This window comes from Podarcis vaucheri (genome assembly GCF_965113315.1).
Source record: "Podarcis vaucheri genome assembly, chromosome: 11".
Lineage (NCBI taxonomy): Eukaryota > Metazoa > Chordata > Lepidosauria > Squamata > Lacertidae > Podarcis > Podarcis vaucheri.
Window position 1 is genome coordinate 15,482,858 of NC_138749.1, and position 19,321 is coordinate 15,502,178.

At 43.3% G+C, this 19,321-nt stretch overlaps 1 protein-coding gene across 1 annotated transcript in view; it reads right to left on the bottom strand.

Moving 5' to 3' along the window:
* Window positions 1–19,321, bottom strand: part of LOC309542861 (phospholipid-transporting ATPase IC-like) — a 62,683-nt gene that overhangs the window by 17,866 nt on the left and 25,496 nt on the right. The window contains exons 2-11 of the mRNA XM_082241832.1: window positions 14,718–14,909; window positions 11,076–11,173; window positions 10,205–10,318; window positions 9,190–9,288; window positions 8,191–8,252; window positions 7,842–7,914; window positions 7,640–7,710; window positions 6,157–6,239; window positions 3,357–3,515; window positions 2,143–2,231 (exon numbers count right to left, since the gene is read on the bottom strand). Of these exons, the coding sequence (XP_082097958.1) occupies window positions 2,143–2,231; window positions 3,357–3,515; window positions 6,157–6,239; window positions 7,640–7,710; window positions 7,842–7,914; window positions 8,191–8,252; window positions 9,190–9,288; window positions 10,205–10,318; window positions 11,076–11,173; window positions 14,718–14,895 (1,026 nt within the window). The 5' untranslated portion in view covers window positions 14,896–14,909. The remainder of the gene's footprint in view (window positions 1–2,142; window positions 2,232–3,356; window positions 3,516–6,156; window positions 6,240–7,639; window positions 7,711–7,841; window positions 7,915–8,190; window positions 8,253–9,189; window positions 9,289–10,204; window positions 10,319–11,075; window positions 11,174–14,717; window positions 14,910–19,321) is intronic.

The following is a 19,321-nucleotide window of genomic DNA, read 5'->3' on the forward strand; positions in this document are numbered from 1 at the left end:
TGGCCTCATTGAGGGGCAGTATTTCAATTTGAGTAGGAAAATGAGAGTACCCCTAAACATTTATTTATTTTTAGGGGGGGAAATCACTGCATAATGCTAAACCAGCCACCCCATAACTTGCTTCTGCCTTCCTTGAGAGGAGGGGGCAGGTATAAAGCGAAGCACGCAGCTCAGGCACTGGTTAATTTCTCTAATTGTGATTTATGGCCAGTGTTACATGTGAATGCAGCCAAGCTAAGAAGCATCAGAGCACCTGATAAATCAATATCAACTGCCCAGACTATGACACATATAAAAGCAGACAAAACAGCAAAAAATAGTACATCGGGAGACCAGAAGCAGAAAAGTACTGACATAAATGCCAATTATAAGCAACGTGGAATGAAACAAAAAAAGTCTTTAAGGCCCCTTTAGGAACCATCAGTGTAGGGACCATATGCATCGAACTGCTTAGGTCTTTAAAGATACCGTATTTTTCGCTCTATAAGACGCACCCGACCATAAGATGCACCTAGTTTTAGAGAACAAGGAAAAAAATATATTCTCTCCCTCTCTGCGCAGCGCCTCTCCTACACTGAAGAGGCGCTGCGCAGAGAGGGAAAGCTGTGCAGTGCCTCTCCAGCGAAGCGAAGTCAGAACAGCAAGAGGGATCGCTGCGCACCGATTCCTCTCGCTCTCCTGGCTTCTGCAAAAGCCTCCGGAGCACAGCGATAGGAGTGCTCCCGCTGCACTCTGGAGGCTTTGCGTGGCTATCCCTGAAGCCAGGAGAGCAAGAGGGATCGGTGCGCACCAATCCCTCTCGCTCTCCTGGCTTCAGGGATAGCTGCGCAGCCTGCATTCGCTCCGTAAGATGCACACACATTTTCCCTTACTTTTTAGGAGGAGAAAAGTGCATCTTATAGAGCGAAAAATACAGTAACCACCAGCAGTTGGGCCAAGGAGCAAATTGACAATCCAGTGCCGCTGATAGGAAAACAGTTGTGTGTTCTAACTGCCCAGCTACCCAAAGCAGCCAAGCAGCCACATGTTGCGCTAACTACCCCAACCTGATGCTTCTAGGTGTTGCTAGTTTACAATCTGCATTGTCTTTTACCATTGGCTATTCTGAACGGGGCTTGATGAGAACTGCAGTCCAACAACATCTTGAGGGCAACAGGTTGACGAATGCAGCTCCACACCAACTCATAGCTGTCAACTTACAGATTTGAAAATAAGGGACCAGCAGCCAAAAGAAGGGATTTTCAGAGCACAGGTATGTTCAACTTCTGAGCCCCTCCGAGCCAAAGGTAGAAAGCCCAGCCAGCAGCCAAACGAAGCCTCAAGCGGTGGTTCCCACAGCGCAGCAACCCGGCAAAGGGGATGCAGCAAGGAAAACCACCGTCACCTCTCCGCTGGGAAGCGCTGAGCAAAGGAGAGTCCCCAGGCAACGCGGCCAATTTGATCAGCACAAGGCATGCAAGCTCCACCCCCCCAGTCATTCTTAGACTCCTTATTGGGTGAGCAACGCAGCCAAGCAACACAGCTGGAGCCTCCCTCCTCCCTAGCCGGCAGGGAGGGAGGGAGAGGAGCTGCTTCCTTTGAAACCCGGGAAATTTAAGGGACATCATCAATAAGGGACAGCAGCGGGACACAGTGCTGGGATAAGGGACTTTCCCACCAAATAAGGGACAGTTGACAGCTATGCACCAACCGGAGCTTCCAAACCATCTTTAAAAGCTGCCCACGCTGCAGAACTATAGTTTGGATATAGCCAGCAGCAAGTATCTGTGGCAAAACCTGTTTCTCCAGGTAAGGTGTTTTTTCTTAAATGCCGGCCGTGACCCTAACAAAGCACATAAAGTGAAACGCTTAAGAGTTGCCTAATGGGAAAGCTAAACCTGCAGATCTCTGCATGACACTTCTATGTATTTGCAAGTCCTGGCCTCTCTCTACCTGCCTCACTCACAGAAAACCATCCACCCACACAAACTTCAGTATGGAAGCAAGCAGGAAGCCTTTGCAGAGCCTGTGCTAGGTACACAAATGACTCTGTCAATAAGCAAAAGAAATATTTAATTTGCACAGAACTGCAAGCTAGCGATCAGTAAAGAGCTACAGCTCCCGTAAGCTCTAAAAGCAAAAAGCAAACACAAAACTTCTTACCGTATAAACCATGTAATTCATAAGGGAGTCAATTTTAGTCCTTTTAAACCGTGTTTTCCCACTGTTTTTCATTATTTTTGTGTCTGCTCCTAAAATCATATTAAAAACTGCAGTGTAAATGTCACTGAATTTTAAACAAATATGAATACTTTAAAACTGCTTTCTTAACGGCTAAAGACAACTATGAACATGAATAATTTTAAATAATATAAGCACATTTGATTATCTCTCATAGATTTAGGTGAGGGAGTAGGATCCATTGAACACAATGAGTCTTACTTCTAAGTAGAAATGTATATACTTGCGTTGTTAATATAGTGGCAACTCTAACAAATGATTTATTTTTTAAAGCTGCTATTTCTGTTGCTGAAAACAGTAAGCTGAATATCCCAGGCACAATACACTGTCATAGGAATATTCCTCTCATGCAAAAGTGCGTATTGTGTGACTTATATAGAGGTGTGGGGAGGATTTTAAGACATTTTGGGATGTCTCTTTGCATGAATATGCAAGTAATTTCCTTTTCTTAGTTTTTTTAAAAAAGACCTTACTGATGCTTCCATTAGTTTGGCTTCTCACAAGAACCTATGGGCATCCCAGTCTAAAGCAGAATGCCCCATGGGAAAGATGCAAGCTTCAATAAGTCTTTTGTATTTTATTTAAAAAAAAACAATCACTACCTTGTGTTAAGGTAAAAAGACCTCCCTTCCCCAAATAATTTTATACCCTACAAGTGTACCCTAATAATTATATACCCTACAAGTGTCCCAGAAAAACCGGGACACCCCATTTCCCCCCCATAAGATCTCAGCAGCCATTTTGGGTGCCGTGATCTCACATGACTTCTTGCCAAGATCTCGCCCCCCCCAGAAAACCCCACTTTTTTGGAGCAGCGATCTCACGCAGCACCCCAAAACACATTTTTGGGGCTCCATGATCCCTCACAGGTCACATGACTCGTGTGGGAGCGTGTCTCACTTTGGGGACTCAACATATTGGAGGGTATGGCATTAGGTGAGGGAGAAGGTTTTGGGCTCAGCCTCCAACAACTCCAGGCTGGGCTAACAAAGACTCCTACATTCAGCCCTGCCAATCAATGTCAACAATTACACCCCAACCGCATGAAATAATAAAAAAATTAAAAAGCTGGGGTTATTGCATTGGTCCAGCTCTAATTTAAGCAGGCAGCAGCATTCCATTTCCAAAACAGATACCTGCAAATATGACCAGCCCATGACAAACGTCAGTGTTCCGGATTTTGCAGCCACGCAACAAGATTTTATCAGCATCCAAAGCATAGCTTTTTCCTTTCCACTTCAAAGTCCCTGTGAATTTATCGAGTCGGTTGTTGGGCTCTTCGCATTCTATCAAACCTGGTGTGGTAGTTCAAAAAAAGAATGAGGAGAGGGGAAAAAACACCACGTCACAAGAATGTATTAAAACATTTTCACGTATCTGAAGAAGTGTGCATGCACACGAAAGCTCATACCAAGAACTAACTTAGTTGGTCTTTAAGGTGCTACTGGAAGGAATTTTTTTTATTTTGACTATGGCAGACCAACACGGCTACCTATCTACTACTGCAACATTTTCACGGTAAGCCATTCTCTTTAAATATTAAGCAATGAATTCTGCAAAAGTACAATATTTAAAAGGAGATGTTTGAAGGAACAACACCCCTTAGCTTCCTACTGCGTCAACTGTGGGAGAAATGCACTGCAGTTTTTACATATAGTTATGTACCACTTGTAGAGTTGGTCTCTGTGGCAGAAATGTTTCAGGGGATGAGGTTAAGACGGCATTTGGAAGCGAAGTAAAAAACATACAGGCACAAACGAGGAAGCAGATCAATCATCAAGAAAAAAGGAAACTCACTGATTGCAGTTCCCTTTTAGCCTACGATGGATAAGTCTGCAGTACATTTATAGTAAGACAATTTAAGGAGACCTCTCAGTAACTATTGAGGCGATTTGGATGAGCATGTTATATAGCAAAAAAAATATGCATCTGTATCTGACTGGAATGTGATCAGATGCTAGAAGTGGTTCTACACAGGAGATAAATGGAAACTATGGAGTAATCACAAGCAATGGCAAATATGGGGATCTGTGGCCCTCCAGATGTTGCAGGACTACAATTCACATCATCCTTGACCATTCACCATGCTGGTTGGGAATGATGGGAGCTGGAGTCCCTAATCATTGGAGAGCTTCATCGTGACCAACATGTCAATAAGAGGGAATTATTTGAAATGCTCAACAAACATTAAGGTGCCTAACAGAAAAGCTTTCTTACTCAGGGGACCCCGCCCCCTCTCATACCTGCAATTTTCAGATCTCAAAACACTGGGGTCATTTAAGCGAATCCTTTTCTGCCTCCCCCTCAAAAAATACCCCCAACCCCAAATGACTACCCCTGTGTGAAAACTACTACAGATATAGCTCTGAAATTTGTCAGGATTCATGCCTTCAGAAGGGGCAATCTTGCCTGAAAATTTCACCCAATTATTTCCAATAATAATATAAAAAACACAGGTAGTTCCTGTTTGGGAGGAAAAACAACACATTTTGGGAGTGTCCAGAACAAAATCCTCTGCCCCTATTTGCCTGGAATTTAGCAGGCTGCATCTAGTGAGAAGAGAACTACGTCTGCAGATGTCATCCACTTCTGTCAAAAAGGGGGGAATGTTATTGCTATTGTTTAGTTTCCCAACCATGAATGGGGTGGAAATTAGCCAGACACAAGCCAAATTGGGCAGCCTATGACAGTGATGGCCAAACTTGGCCCTCCAGCTGTTTTGGGACTATAACTCCCATCATCCCTAGCTAACAGAACCAATGGTCAGGGGTGATGGGAACTGTAGTCCCAAAACAGCTGGAGGGCCATGTTTGGCCATCACTGGCCTATGAGCCAACTCAGACTGAGATCAGCTGTTTTCCAAAGTGCTGAATTGGGTGCCAAACCAACTTGTACCGTCTTGTGCACATCCTGTTGCTTATTTATAGGTCACCTTTCAGGGCGACCTGCTTCAAAGTGGCTCACCACATATTAAAACACAAAACAGTCCAAGCCATAAAAACCATAGTATAAACACAAAATGTCTAAAAATATAACAGCAACAGCAATTGAAAACAGTGTCAGCGGAATAAAAACAGACCCAAACTTTTTCAAAAGCTGACTAGATGTTTCCCCCCTCCCCCTTAAGGCTTTTGTGTTCTTTTGAAAACCGGTCGAAAAGGTGCAAACATATATCCTTGGGAAGAGACTTCTAAAGTGATGGCCCACTGTAGTCAGGCGACATGACTCTGCCATCAGCTTAACACTGTTCATCTACCTAGCCTAGTGCTGCTGACTATGACTAAAGGGTGATGATTATGACTAAATGATGATGATTATTATTAATACCCCGCCCATCTGGCTGGGTTTCCCCAGCCACTCTGGGCAGCTTTCAATCAAGTATTAAAATACAGTAGTCTGTTAAACATTAAAAGCTTCCCTAAAGAGGGCTGCCTTCAGATGTCTTCTAAAAGTCTGGTAGTTGTTCTTCTCTTTGACATCTTGTGGGAGGGCGTTCCACAGGGTGGGTGCCACTACCGAGAAGGCATTTGGGGCAGCAAGTGGCAAAGCCTTTGCTGAAACAGTCATCTCCCAGGATAGGCGCACAGCACAGGTGAACAAGGAGGAAGAGATGACACAACCTTGCTTCCCTCACCGCTCACAGGAGAGCAATCAGGAAAGAGTGTTGTGCAAACCAGGCTTTTGTTTTTGAAAGAGACTGTCTTTCCCCTCTTTTTGTAACTTCAGTGGCATTAGGTACTTGCAGCTGTAGCTCATTAGTAAAGCATGGCTTTTGCGTGCACAGTTCTCAGTTGAAATCACTAGCTGGGAAAGTCTCCGTTTGCAAACCTGCAGACCTGCTGCTGGACCATCCTGCATTAGTTGGTCCAGTGTCTTGACATGGCATAAGACAGCATATTCATATGTAATTAAGAAGAAATGCACGTTTGTACAAACCATCAAATGCTGCCAAGGAGCCCTCTTGGTGAAGGTATCTGTCAGTCACCTCCAGAGACATCTTGAACTTCAAGTTGGTTTCACTGAAGCACAGGAGGGAAATGCAAAGTTGTAATGTTGCAAATTCTATAGGGACAATGGGCCATTAGAAATTTTAAAGGAACCATTAAGGTTCCATTAAAAGGAACCTTAGCTTAGCTTTCTGTTCTACTGTTCTGCGGGTTTCTAACAAAACAGCAGCTGAACAACACACAAAGCAAACAGCACCCCTGGGGCTCCAAAGAGAGCAACAAGGGTATGAGCAACAAGATGTGCTTTGTCACACGGTGTTCTTTGCTACTGAAGTATAAGAGTACACAGTGGTGCATGTCCATTTGGGTCAATCAGATGATGGTGCTATAAAATGTTAATCCCAACAAGGCAGAACAGGTTTCCCTAACACATTTGTTGCACATAGATTTTATTAAGCACCGCTTGGGGAAGCTACCTGGAGCTTGCTTAGACATGCAAGCAGGCCTTTTGTTCATTTCTTTGATCACAACGGGAGAATATGCATTGCACCATGATTACAGAAGCAGAAGATTGGGGTGGAAAATGGCTGTATGAAGCCAGGACCACAGAAATGGCTGCACCTGTCTCTGTGTAAGCCCCTTATCATTCAGGCTACTTTCTCTCTCTATAGTCAAGTATTCCTGCAAATGCTGAAGGTCAGTTGGCCATCTGCATTGCAGGGGATTGGACTAGGTGGTCTCTTCCAACTTGGTAATTCTATGATTCAAAACAACAGAGCCAATTAATAGTTTTTATTAGAAGAAGTTATCAGTAGCAGCCCTAGCCATGGTGAGCCATGCCCTACAAAAAGGACAATTTATACAATGGCTCAATGGATAAGACTATATTTGGTTAGGTCTGAGTGTCATGTCACTCAGCTAGATCCAAAATCGACAACCTCCCAGGATGTAATGGTAAAGAATAGCCCCACCTCTGCTCTTGCTATTCACCCAGAAATCAATATTTATATTGGTTCTTGAACAGCTTGGCTCCCAAAGAAATTGGCTCCTGGACGCCGCAAGCCCAGAAGTAAGTCTTCCAGTTTGCAAACGTTTTTTGGAAGTCGAATATCCAACGTGGCTTCTGCTTGAGTGCAGGAAAGTCATGCAGCCAATTGGAAGCCACGCCTTGGTTTTCGAATGGTTTTGGGAGTCAAACAGACTCCCGGAATGGATTAAGTTCAAGAACCAAAGTACCACTGTACAACCTAATTATGTTTAAGAGCAGTATTTCCTTATCCTATGCACGTTGGGTCAAAATGTGCTTTTCTGAATCCACGCAACCTTAAAATGGACAGAGCAAGTTTTAAAACATAGCACCAAAAAAACCCCACATGTTGACTGGGAATTTAGCATGGCTAAGGCTAAGACTACAAAGAAGAGTAACTTTTTAATATTATGGGGAGGTAAACGTTAGGAGAAAGAACCCTTACCCATCTAGTTCAGCTGTCTCTACATAGCAAAGGCTATTAGGTTCTGAAGTGGACAGCAGCAGGATATCAGCCTGATTAAATAAAGAATAAAGCAAATTAAATGCATGTGAATGACACTGCCGTCACACTGCAAAAAAAAATCTCTCTCTCTCTCTCTCTCTCTCTCTCTCTCTCACACACACACACACAGCATTTCACTTACAGGAATAAAGGCATTTTTCCTAAGACGGATGATATCACCAACTTTGATGTCCTTCCATTTTGTATTTTCAAACCTTAAGTAGAGAGAAATAATATATATATATATTTAAAAAGTGAACTGGATAACATTTAAGAAAAAGGCTGAATGCTCTCAAAGAATATATGCCATTTCTACTAGGTAATATTAACTAATAATATTTCAACCCTCTCAGTTTCTGGCTGTGCAGAAAATTATTAAAAACAGCCACGCTAACTTTCCACAGAAAACCTTTTTGAAAACATGTATGATTAGTGCAGAGTGATGGCTGTTCAGACAGACAATTGTTAAGGTGACACCTATAGAACCATACCTGCCATCCTTGATTACATCACACGTGCGGTTGTTAATTTCATTGTCCATCCGATGCCGAGCCTAAGAAAAAGGAAGAAGAAGGGAGAGAGATTAAAAGTACCTATATCGTTGTTGCTGTTGTCTTAAAGCACAGCTGGGCAACCCGTATGAGGCCCTCAGACTCCTTCGGCACAGCTCCTTAAGCCCAGAAGAATGAATGGAGTTGGAATGAAGGCGTGTGTGTTTAGAACCCCAATACCTTACAGAACGTCATCTTCTAATTGAGTGTTCCCATGTCCCAGCACCAGAGGCCTTCTCTATTTCCCACACCCCTAGGAACTATCCAGGGGATCGCAACAAGGGAATGGGCTTGTGTCCTCCCCCCTCGTCTACAGAATTCTCTCCCCCAGGGAGCCTCGCCTGGCACCAATACTGACATCTTTAGCCAAAGAAGTTTATTTTCTCCCAGGAAACTGAGTGGTGTTTGTTTTTGCTTTGCTATCTGTGGTGGACAGGGAATGGGTTGTTCATATGGTTTGATCTCCTCCTGCTTTGCTTTCAATTAATGCGCATGTTACTATTATTTGTAAGACCTTTTTTTGGGGGGGGAGATGTTTGTGTAAAGTGGCTACTAAACTTAAGAAACAGTAATAGCAGTAATCATCCGTTCTATTTTGAATGAACAAAATTAAACTTTGTACATTCCTTGATAGGTCAGAAGGCAAAGAATGGGAAGCCCCAATTGCGGTGAATAATCATGCTAGGAACAAAGGTTTCGCAGATTCATTCTTTGGGGTGGCATAAAACACAATTCTCTCTTCTATTAATTTGTTGCAGGTCACCAATTGACCTGTTGTTACAATTATAATTTGTCATTCACCCTTTTTGTTCTTTGGTTCAGGAAGGTTTCTTATGACAATTATTTTAACTACCCCAATATAATGCGGGGGGGGGGGGGGAGAGAGAAACACCCTGAAATGTAAAAAGAGGAATAATACATAAATAAAACAATGCTTACAATATCATCCACTAGGTCTTTTATCGCAGTGATGCCGAGAACCAAGAGTAAAGGTATCAGAGTTGTATACCATGAGAGGGTGGTTATCTGAGGAATGCACTGCAAGGGGAAAAAAATAGGAATATTTATGTATGTGCCGGTATTTATTATTTTTGGGGAAAAACCTACTACCCTGCATTTACGTCCAAGGTGTTTTACACATCTGTAGACGCCATATCTCAGTAGTAGACCACATGGCTTTCAATATACAGTACAAATTTTCACACAGTAAATACCTTTGAACTGTTAACTCTCCTTGCCTGGCACCATGGGGAGTCCTGTCCCCCCCTCCAACCTCCACTAAGGTATGTTTTGAAAGGCAGCAACGGTCAGAAGAAGAGCTGCACTAGCAAGTAAACAGGCAGGTGTAATGAGAGAGCAGAGCATGCTGTTAACCGAGACAAGCTTGCATCTACACGTTAAGCTCAAAACCAGTTCCAGCACCACAGCTGATCCTCCAGGAATGAATGGAATTGCAGTTACACAGGGAGGAGGACTTTAAAAGTTGAAAGCTGGGGAGCCATTGTTCTCTCAAGTCAGGGTGGAGTGATTCTCTGAGCCCTAACACCTACATGCTCCATCGTTCATGCACTAAAATAATAAATTTAAAAATCAATTAACCCAGATATCCTCTTTGACCATTTCCTACTGATAATGGTACCAGGACTTTCCCAACCCTTCAGTTTTAATAGGCTCAGCTGCAGGAGGAAAGGCAGATTTAGGGGAGAACAACCAGTTCAGTCGCACTGGGTCTTGGGGTCACCGCTGGGGGCACCATAACTACGATTCAGAATGAAGAGCGATAGGTGGAGGGGTGCTGAATTTTGGCATCACACAGGGTGCTGCTGAAATTTGAGACCCCAAGATCTGCCACCTATGAAGAGTTGTACTTCATCACACACCTGCTTTAACTGGGGCACAAAGGGGTGGGGTGGGTGAGCCAGTCTCCACAATGAATTATACAGTCCTGTTTTACCTGTAAAATAAGTAGAACCAAGAAATAGAAGTTGGCGACCCTTTTAAACTGTTCAAATAAATTCAGTGGCAAGAAGGTAATGGGATTATACTTGTAGGTCTTGATTGCATTCCCCTGTGGAAGAAGACAAAGAAGCATATTACAGAAAAAGCATTAAATATACCAACAAGGTAGCATTTCATGTGAAACGTTATCATTTAGTGAAATCATCCTTCAGTTAGGCAGGTGCATTATAGTTTTCCCACTAGTAACCACCTTGAACAAGTCATATGAAATGGATATGGGGTGTTCATGTACTGTAAAAAGGTGTAACCCGTGGGTAGGCAAACTAAGGCCCGGGGGCCGGATCTGGCCCAATCGCCTTCTAAATCCAGCCCGCAGATGGTCTGGGAATCAGCGTGTTTTTACATGAGTAGAATGTGTCCTTTTATTTAAAATGCATCTCTGGGTTATTTGTGGGACATAGGAATTGGTTCATTTCCCCCCCAAAAAATATGGTCCAGCCCCCCACAAGGTCTGAGGGACAGTGGACTGGCCCCCTGCCGAAAAAGTTTGCAGACCCCTGGTGTAACCCATTTCATGTTATCGAAGAGTTTGGTGCTGTGCTTTAAAGAGTGATAAAACGAGGCATTAAAAAAAAACAAAAAAACCTGCAGGAACTTTTTCCTCCAGGTCAGGTGTTGAATTGGAATGGATGAAGGATTAGAAACTTGTGGTTCTCTAGACTCCAACTCCCATCAGTCCTATCTAGGGCCATTGCTTAGGGATGATGGGATTTGTACTCTAGTAATGAAAACCAACCAACCACGACTAGTTGATCCATGGACTAGGTGAAGGTCCCCTTCAACACCATGATTTTAAATCCACTTACTGCATATTTACTTTTCTTAAGGCACAGATAAGCCGTTTTCATAAATTGGGGCTGTTCATAGAAGGCACGATCATTTGCTTTAACTTGCCAGCCGCATTCTGAAAGATAAAACAAAAAAATGAAAACCATAAAGTGTGACAATCATGAACGTAATAATCAAGTGACTGAAAGCAGGAAATTTATTAACTCCCACCGGCATATGAAGGCTAGAATGGTTAGGACCCCCATCCCGCTCCCCAGTTAGCAGTCTTAGCATACCCAAGATCAAAAAGAAACTACAAATGCAACAAAGATGAGCAGTGGAACAAATGGCGAGTGTTCTGCTTTTAAACATTTACTCCTTGTTCAAAGAATTAACAGAACAAGGGAACCCTAAGGAATTCCAAACAACTTACCTTGATTTGCATAATTTCAAAACTACCTACAAGCTGCTAACTTTTGCTTCCGCTAAGGCAGAAGTGGGAAAACAAGTTAGCCGTGAGAGAGAGAAATAAGCTTTACTACCGGAATGACCTTGGGGAGAACATCCCAGGTAAATACGATGCAATTTGTGGTGATGTCAACCATTTGTCTTTTAGAAAATTAGCAAAGAACGGACTGGAAATCTCACTTAAAGGTTATGAGGTTATGACTCATCTACTGGTGGATCCGGAGGAGAGGAAAGTTAATTTACTGCCACAACTGTTTTTCTTCATCTCAGACCTACTTTTCACATCAGCATGCAGAGCAGGCTTCCTCAAACTCGGCCCTCCAGATGTTTTGAGACTACAATTCCCATCATCCCCGACCACTGGTCCTGCTAGCTAGGGATCATGGGAGTTGTAGGCCAAAAACATCTAGAGGGCCGAGTTTGAGGAAGCCTGGTGTAGAGCCATTGGCAGGGTGGATAAAAATAAATGATTTAAAAAAAATGGATTTTTTTAAATTTAAATTGGATTTTTTTTAAATTTAAATTGGATTTTTAAAAATAAAATGCTTTCGGAGGAAAAATCTTTCTAAAGATAGTTTTCTATTTAACTTACATTATAGTCCTTCAGGAAATAAGGATTTGTTTTCAATTACGTTGCATGAGGCTTTATATGCAATGTTTTAATTTTTTGGTAAATGAATTCCATTAATTCGTACACAATGTCATGCTCTTCCAGAGGTTTCTGTAAGATTATTTGGGGCAGTTTTTCTAACAAGAAGCTATTATCACAGATGCTTTTTTTTTCAGTTTTCAAAAGTGTGAATTTGCGTCTGCAGAGATAACGTGCCTTTTCTGCACAGGAAAAATCTTGTAAAATAAACATACACAGAGTTGAGCGGAGGGGGGGGGACCTTAATCCCATTGTTCCGCTGCAAATTTATATACACAGAATCAGCCCCTCTTAAATACAAAGTTCCAAGAGGTTCAATGAACAGATTGTTTGGAGTGGAACAGATCTGCACAAGTAGCTAAGTAAGAAGCAGGAAAAATGAAAGCACAACCTTGTGAGCGGAATACTCCACAATTCTTGGGATCTTTGTGTAATAATTGTGCAAGTGAGTTGCATTTCTGTGCAACTCAGACTTGAGGCAAGTGCTGAAGGCACTTCAGGGCTGGCAACCTCTTCCCAATCCCACTGGGTTCCAACAACTGCACTAACACTTAACCGTACAGAATAGGCACCTGAAAGTAGAAGCAAATTCAAATAGGGGTGTGTGTGGAAATAGTAACGGGGACCTGTAAGTCCTTGGCAAGACCTTGAAGTGCTTGCCAGTCAACTAATAAGAGTTCGCTGGTTCCAGGTCCTTCTTCTCATTTGTAAATATTAATATTATACCAACAAGAATGAGTCTTTCTGTTAAAAAATATATGATTTAAATCAAGTCTTACTGACTAGTGATTTAAATCGTGATTCAAATCAATTTGATTTAAATCAAGTCCACCCTGACTATTGGTTTATGCATAAATGCCCCATAAAGAATGTGCCAAGCTTGTGTGAATGCACTGTTTGTGTCAAATTGCACCCTGAGCCTGATAGTATATACCCCTTCAAAATCTACATTGCAAAGTCCTGAAATTATGATTATGGGAATTTCTATCACCACCTCCCCACAGACAAAAACTGGCAGCGAATAGTTGTAGTTCTGGGGATTCTCAGCATTTACTGGAATAAATTTCAGAACTGCAGCTGTTATCTTTGCTGAGTTTTCTTGTTGAGAAGTGGGCTAGTTCATCTAAGCAGAAACGAATTATGTATTTTTGGAAGTACATTGCATATTCTAGGGGGGTTTTTCTGGAGTGCCAGAAAAACCAAGTTAATAAAAGTAGAGAAAGTATGCTCTAAAATGTGGTGGTTTATGAGGGTTAAAAGAAGGGGGAAGTGATAATTTTGACAGTATTGCTTTGCATCAACTTGAAAATTCAAAGCTTGTGAAAAACAGAGTTGGAAATAGCTAGGACAAGGATTGTTTATATGCTAGTGTAAAATATATAGGAAGTTAAATATTGCAACCTATTTATCCACATACCTATTTCCTACTTTCATGCATAGATTTATACTCCTTGTTTTATATTTATAAGTTAGACAATTAGTTTTCTCTGCATCCATATCTTATCTTGATTATATTACTATGCATTCTTGTATATTTATAGTATACTTTGTATGTACAAATAATATAAAAATAAGAAAACCCATGCATAAAATGTGGCTTGTGCATTTTCAGCCAGTTGTTTAGAGGATATGGCCAAATAAATTTCATTTTAAACAGGCTTATGCCACTTCCAAACCACACTGGTAGTTTCCCTGTTGGATCAATCTAGGAATGACCCTGTGGTGTTTTGGAAACTGAACAGTAAAAACATAACGCTCAGAGTAATTGCTTCCAACGAAGCTGGATGTTGGAAGATTTAGGACAGTCAAAAGAAAGTACTTCATACGGTGCAGTGATGGCCAGGGCTGGCCCAATACATTTTGCCACCACAAAATGGAACCCACCACCACCACACCAGGGAAGAAGGGGTGAGTGAAGATCTCCATCAGAAACAAGTTGGGAAACTCAAATCAGCCTTACTCAATGGTCAAATGGAAATCAAAGGCCATTGCAATGAGGAAAATGGACCCACTCTGAATCTTGTTGGGTAGGTGCACAGCCCAGGAGACCCCAGAGGGCAGCCCCCATCATTTCCTTGCTAGGGGGTGGGAGTAGACCAGCCGCATCTCCTATTCTCCAAGAGACCACTGTGGGGGCAGCATTGGAGGGGGAGTCAGCCAAGGAGGTGGCAAATTCCACTTCCAAGGAGTGGGCCCGGCTTTCGCTGCCACAGCGGAAGCAACAGCAGCAGACGAACACTTCCTTGGAGCTGCTGCTCTTGTGGACCACCTTGCCTCGTGTGTGGGCCGGCCCCGGTGGTGGCCACCAACTTGGATGGCTTTAAAAGAGGATTAGACAAATTCATGGAGAATAAGGCTATAAATGGCACAGCTAGCTGTGTCCTGTCTGCTAGCTATACTAGTTAGTGGGGGTGTCACAAGTGGGGAGAGTCCTGCCATGCTCAGGCCCTGCTTCCCATTGACATCTGGTTGGCCATTCCACACAGAACTGAATGGGCCTTTGACGTGATCCAGCGCGGCTCACCTTACATTCCCCTTCCGGAATCATACATGTCTGACTCACCTTTTCTAAGCGTATCTCGAGTCACTTCCACCTCTCTGTTGATGCGGTTTTGCTCTGGCTCGACAGGAGGCGGAACGTCCAATTCATCCTCTGTCTCATCATCGCTATATGGCACCTCTTCGTCGTTTGGTTGGGAGTCCTCGTCAAAGGTAGTTTCCGAATCTCTTTCCGAATTCATCCTCCTAGCCGTTCCTAAAGCGGGAAATGAAAGCAAACCTGAGTTCAGCCTAGCAGGATAGCCACAGGATACAGCCCCAACCACCTCCCTGAGAGACTTTGCAAGCTGGAACAAAGTTCCCTTAGCACCACTTAAAAATAATAATAAAAGGTATTATTTTTTTCTGAATCTCAGTCATGCATCTGTTTTCAGTAGCCTGTCTCCTGAAGTGGTTGAAGTCTCTCACCTAAGACATAGACCCTGGTAACAGATTAAACTGCCAAAGGAGGTTGGGCTGAGAGTTCTGTGGTCTTGTGCAAATACACCTGGGAGTTTACAGGCAGTAAAATGTAATGTTGGTGGTGGGGAAACGTTAAAGGATCATTTTCTAAGCGAATAGGTATAGCTAAAAACTTCATGTATTCCAGCCTTGATTGTTCTTGGCTCACGGTGCTAGAAGACAATCAAGCTCAAGGTGGACTACTGAGGGGAGGGCGCATACCGTATTTTTCGCTCCATAAGACGCACTTTTTCCCTCCTAAAAAGTAAGGGGAAATGTGTGTGTGGCAGGCAGGAAAAGCCCCCAAGAACCGCACACAAGCTCCACGCGGCTCTTGCGGGCTTTTCCCCAGGAGGGAGAAGGGACTGACACGGCCAGTCAGTCCCTTCTCCCTCCTTGTAGAAAAGCCCGCAGGAGCCGCGCACTCCTTAAAGGGTGTGCAGCTCCTGTGGGCTTTTGCGGGAGGTGGTGGTATTGCCATAGCCACACGCAGCACCTCCGGCCGGGAGAGGCTGCGCGCGGCTATGGCTTCTTCTGGGGGGGGGGGCTTCTACCGGCAGCTCCAGAAGCTCTGGGAGAAGCGGACAGATTTTTTTTTTCTTGATTTCCCCCTCTAAAAACTTATGGAGCGAAAAATACGGTACTTTACATCCAAAGGGAAGTCAATTCACCCATCAAATTCCTTTCAAAGAGCCAGAGGGTTTTAGCTGCTTCCATGTACATGAGCAACACACATGCTTTCCAGGCACCCAGATCATGGGTGGTGAAGATCCTGTGCCCCTACAGAGGACGTTGGACTCCAACTCGCATCAGCTCCCAGCCATGATGGCTCATAGTCAGGGATGATGGGAACTGAACCCCAGAAACATCTGGAGGGCCACAGATTCTTTATCTCTGCAACAGGACTTCCATTTGAACTATCAGAGAAAGGAGGGAAATCAGCCTGGATGTGCACATCTGCCACAGTGTCAACAGTTGCCCAAACTTGATAATGATTTCAAGGGTTAAAAATGCTCCACATACACTATACAGTTGTTGTAAACAAAGCTGTTGTCTTATTATCTCCTGTATTAAAGATGAGGAGGACTGAGGCAGAGAGAGAGTGCAGTGTGCCTAGTGAGTTCGCAGCAGATGTTAAAATTTGATCCAAGGACTTCAGAACCTACCCTACGCTGGGATTTCTGCACTCATCCCTTTTTAGCCATCATCCTCATCATCATGGCAAATTTAAACAAATCAGAAAAATTATCAAAGTAGTGTACAGATAAAATGCAGCTAAAATCCATAAAACCAATGAAAAACAACATCAACACTGGTGACAGAGATGACTTTTTAAACAAATGTAGGCAACTGAAAGATGTGCTTTCAAAAACAAAAAAGTGTAATTGTCAAATTTATCTGCAGCTCCAACCTTATACAGGCCGAATTATACATACAGCATTTGCTTCCCCAACACTATACACAAGCAAAGACAATCCTAGATTTCTTCTCGCTATCTGCATCCTGCAAATATACCTTATTCTCTCATTCACCTGGAGATGCAAATTTATTTTTCGCTCTATAAGACGCACCTTTCCCCTCCCAAAAAGTACGGGGAAATGTGTCTGCGTCTTATGGAGCGAATGCAGGCTGTGCAGCTATCGCTGAAGCCAAAAGAGCAAGAGGGATTGGTGCGCACTGATCCCTCTTGCTCTTCTGGCTTCAGCGATAGCTACGTGTCCGGGAACTGACATCAGAGCAACAGGAGAAGGAGAGGCTCTCCGATTCTGCAGGGGAAGGTACCAGCACAAGGGGGAGATGTAGCTTGATAGAGGGGGAAGGAAATCAGCGTAACACCAAGGATCCAGGAGAGCAAATGGCAGAAGAGGTGGAAGGGCTCCGGGATTCTTCCTTGGAAGTCAGTGAGGAGAGCACTGGTCCTCCACTACCCATGCCCTCCCTGCGCAGGAGACTTCCGCGAAATGAGAGGCGGAGACGATTGGGTGTCAAACAGCTTTTATGCTGGCAAAGGTTTAAGAAACGGCCACAGACAGATTCTGCTAGCGACTGAGGCAGCCACGCTGAGATGGACTGTGCAGTCAAGACGGTTTAACCTATGCAACCAAGCTTCTAAACGGGAAAGTTTACGCACGAGTAACTCCCAACCACTACAGCACGCAAAGCCTCTTGAGCGCAGTGGGAGCGTTCCTCCCGCTGCGCTCCATAGGCTTTGCGTCGCTTTCTTGTTTTCCTCCTCTAAAAACTAGGTGCGTCTTATGGTTGGGTGCGTCTTACAGGGCGAAAAATACGGTGGTTGATCAATGTATTAAAACTCAAATGTTTAACAAACCTTTCTTTCAACAAGTGGCAGGATCTAATAAAATTACCACATGCTTCTATCCTGCATGTGTACAGAGGCTGGACAGCTATCAGTCAGAGACGCTGGAGCTGCAGTCGGCATTATAGATCCTGCATTGCAAGGGGGCTCAGCTGGATGACCTCTGAGTACACATTTTCATCTCTATGATTAAGGATCATTTGCCTAAGGCACAACCCTGGCATTGCCACCTGCCTTCTGCCAAACGTAGCTTGCACTCAGTCCCCAGAAAACTCCTTAGAATGAGATGTGCGATTATGCAGCCATCTCTTATCAGTACAGCAACTGAATACTAAAAAGCAGGCCTTTGAAGAATATGTTATTAAATAAAATTTCTGTGTATTTGTGTGTGGAAATGAATAATAAAAGGGAGAAAGCTCACATATGTGCTTCAGAGATGACAATAAAGGCAATTTTCCAATAAAACACAACAGCACATAGAAGGGCACCTCTAATAGACCGTTCTGTTTCTTCTTAACGAAGCCTAACAGAACAGAATATGTTGTATTGTGAAGTATGACTACAATCCTTCTCTCTCAGGGGAACTGAACAATGGTTTTGCAGCAGAAAGTTGTAATTTAAAGAAGACACACAGCTTTACCCTCTGCCAATACCAAGCACTACACCCCACCCCACAAACGATTGACTGATGATCTAATTTGTATACTGTTAATATAAGCAGTACGCAGAAAACTGAAACAACAACATTGCAAAGAAGTTACAAAACATATGAAAATCAACATCAATTCATTTTCCTTCTGGCACACCCTCTTCCTCTCAGCCTCTGGGTTCTCTCCTAGGGCCCAAACAAACTCTCAGCTCACCCACAAAAGTCTCACAATAAGAGTTCCTGGAAATAGTCACCCTAGTCTTTCACTCCAGACTTGCATTTTACAGACTGGCCCAAGGTGGATGGTACATCCTCAGGCTGCCCACAGTTGTGTCCCATCCAGTTCCCCTCTCCACACTCAGTTCCAGGTGCAGCACAGTTTGTTGAGTTTCTCAGGGGGTCCAGAAGATGGCTTGAGGAACCTATGCTCCTCTGAAAAATTGCTGGATGACAGCTTCCACCATCCCTGATCATTGGACCCTGCAGGCTGGGGCTGGGGCACGGCAGGCAGGGAGGTTGGAGCCCAACAACATCTGGAAAGCTTGCAATAAAGCTTGTTAAAAAGTACTAAAAATTTCATAGGTAAGAAGCATATGCAATGGGAATCCAAAGCTCAAGGGAAACTCATTTGAAAGTGGAACGAACTTAAATAGTGTTGAAATTTAATATGAATGTCACTATGCTTTAGGGTGCTTAATGAACAAATTAGTTGGATTAGATCATTACATTTAAATTTGAATTTTATCAAATATAAAAGCTGCCTTTCTGTGATGTATAAAGGAGGTAAGCTTATGATTCTACAAGCAGTTACCATTTGCTAGCGGCAAGGGCCGTTGTCATCACTTCATTTCCCATTACATTGACTGAAGCCGCCAAAACAGACTGAAGAAATAAAAAAGTGTGTTCTAAAATTCAGAGCCCCGACAATTAAGATTTGGTTTAAAAGGAACATGAGTAGGAGAATGGAGCTCCACATCCCTGGGCAAGAATCACTGCCTGCAGAGAGACAGTAGTCATAACAGCCCAATTCCGGTCCTCAATCATCCATGCCACAAGGACTTTAAATCATGATTTTCCATTTGAACTCTAGGAAGGCTACATAAATATGCTTCCACACCTGCATATACTAGGAAGACTGTTTTTGCTGATACAGTCTAGGCTAGGGAGTGGCCCTGTTAATGCCTAACAGGGTAATAAAAAC